General features: G+C 39.5%; 1 protein-coding gene across 1 annotated transcript in view; it reads left to right on the forward strand.

Moving 5' to 3' along the window:
- The window catches only part of LOC111088088 (anillin-like), a 13,626-nt gene that overhangs the window by 7,577 nt on the left and 4,435 nt on the right, over window positions 1–1,614 (forward strand). Inside the window, exon 9 of the mRNA XM_022397021.1 lies at window positions 978–1,064. Coding sequence (XP_022252729.1) covers window positions 978–1,064 — 87 coding nt within the window. The remainder of the gene's footprint in view (window positions 1–977; window positions 1,065–1,614) is intronic.

The following is a 1,614-nucleotide window of genomic DNA, read 5'->3' on the forward strand; positions in this document are numbered from 1 at the left end:
AGTACAGCCATTGTACATCACTCACTCCCTTTGGTTAGTACAGCCATTGTACATCACTCACTCCTTTTGGTTAGTACAGCCATTGTACATCACTCACTCCTTTTGGTTAGTACAGCCATCGTACATCACTCACTCCCTTTAGTTAGTACAGCCATTGTACATCACTCACTCCCTTTGGTTAGTACAGCCATCCTATATCACTCGCTCCCTTTGGTTAGTACAGCTATCGTACATCACTCACTCCCTTTGGTTAGTACAGCCATCGTACATCACTCGCTCCCTTTGGTTAGTACGGCTATCGTACATCACTCACTCCCTTTGGTTAGTACAGCCATCGTACATCATTCACTCCCTTTGGTTAGTACAGCCATCCTATATCACTCGCTCCCTTTGGTTAGTATGGCCATCGTACATCACTCACTCCCTTTGGTTAGTATGGACATCGTACATTTCTCACTACCTTTGGTTAGTACAGCCATCGTACATCACTCACTCCCTTTGGTTAGTACAGCCATCGTACATCACTCACTCCCTTTGGTTAGTACAGCCATCGTACGTCACTCACTCCCTTTGGTTAGTACGGCCATCGTACGTCACTCACTCCCTTTGGTTAGTACGGCCATCGTACGTCACTCACTCCCTTTGGTTAGTACGGCCATCGTACATCACTCACTCCCTTTGGTTAGTACAGCCATCGTACATCACTCACTCCCTTTGGTTAGTACAGCTATTGTGCATCACTCACTCCCTTTGGTTAGTACAGCTATTGTACATCACTCCCTCCCTTTGGTTAGTACAGCCTCTTATATCACCCGCTCCCTTTGGTTAGTACAGCTATTGTACATCACTCGCTCCCTTTGGTTAGTATGGCCATCGTACATCACTCACTCCCTTTTGTTAGTATGGCCATCGTACATCACTCCCTTGAATCCTTGATCATCTGTGTTACTTACTGTAAAAGTCAACATTATTTTCAGGTTCCGTACGCATCTCCTCTAGAAGGTACTGTAATGATGAAGGTCCAGCTTCATGCAGAGCATAATGTAGAGGAAAAAGGGTTCTTGGTAAGCCAGACTTATTATTCATTTTCTTAAATGTAACATAACTTCTTCAAGGTGTTTTTAACCTACAGTTAGAACTATAGAATGAAATAGAAAAAAAATCAACAAAGCATAAAACTTGTGATAATTTACTCCTTATGTGACTTTATGGAAATGTGACTGTATTTTACAAAATACTAGTCTACTTAAACACAGCCGAGACAAGTTACTTTGTAAAGACTGAAGGTCAGTTTTATAATATTTGATATGGTAACATGAGAGCACGTGTGCCGCATCATTGTAACTTCTGTATTGTTAACCAGGCATGGCTGAAGGGTCAATATAATATAAATAATAGATATATATATATAAATGTATAATATTATGAGATTTAAACTATTTAAGTCTAAACATTTATGTTTACATGTTATAATTTGTTGTCATTCTGGAATCGAAGAGGCATAATTTACATTTATTTCCTAATTTTTTATGGTGGTTACAAGATCAATCAAATCTACCGAATCCGTACAGAGATTCGTTACTGAAAATAACTGATAAAATATAAAGTTTTTTT

The sequence above is a fragment of the Limulus polyphemus genome, unplaced genomic scaffold (assembly GCF_000517525.1).
Source record: "Limulus polyphemus unplaced genomic scaffold, Limulus_polyphemus-2.1.2 Scaffold3103, whole genome shotgun sequence".
NCBI lineage: Eukaryota > Metazoa > Arthropoda > Merostomata > Xiphosura > Limulidae > Limulus > Limulus polyphemus.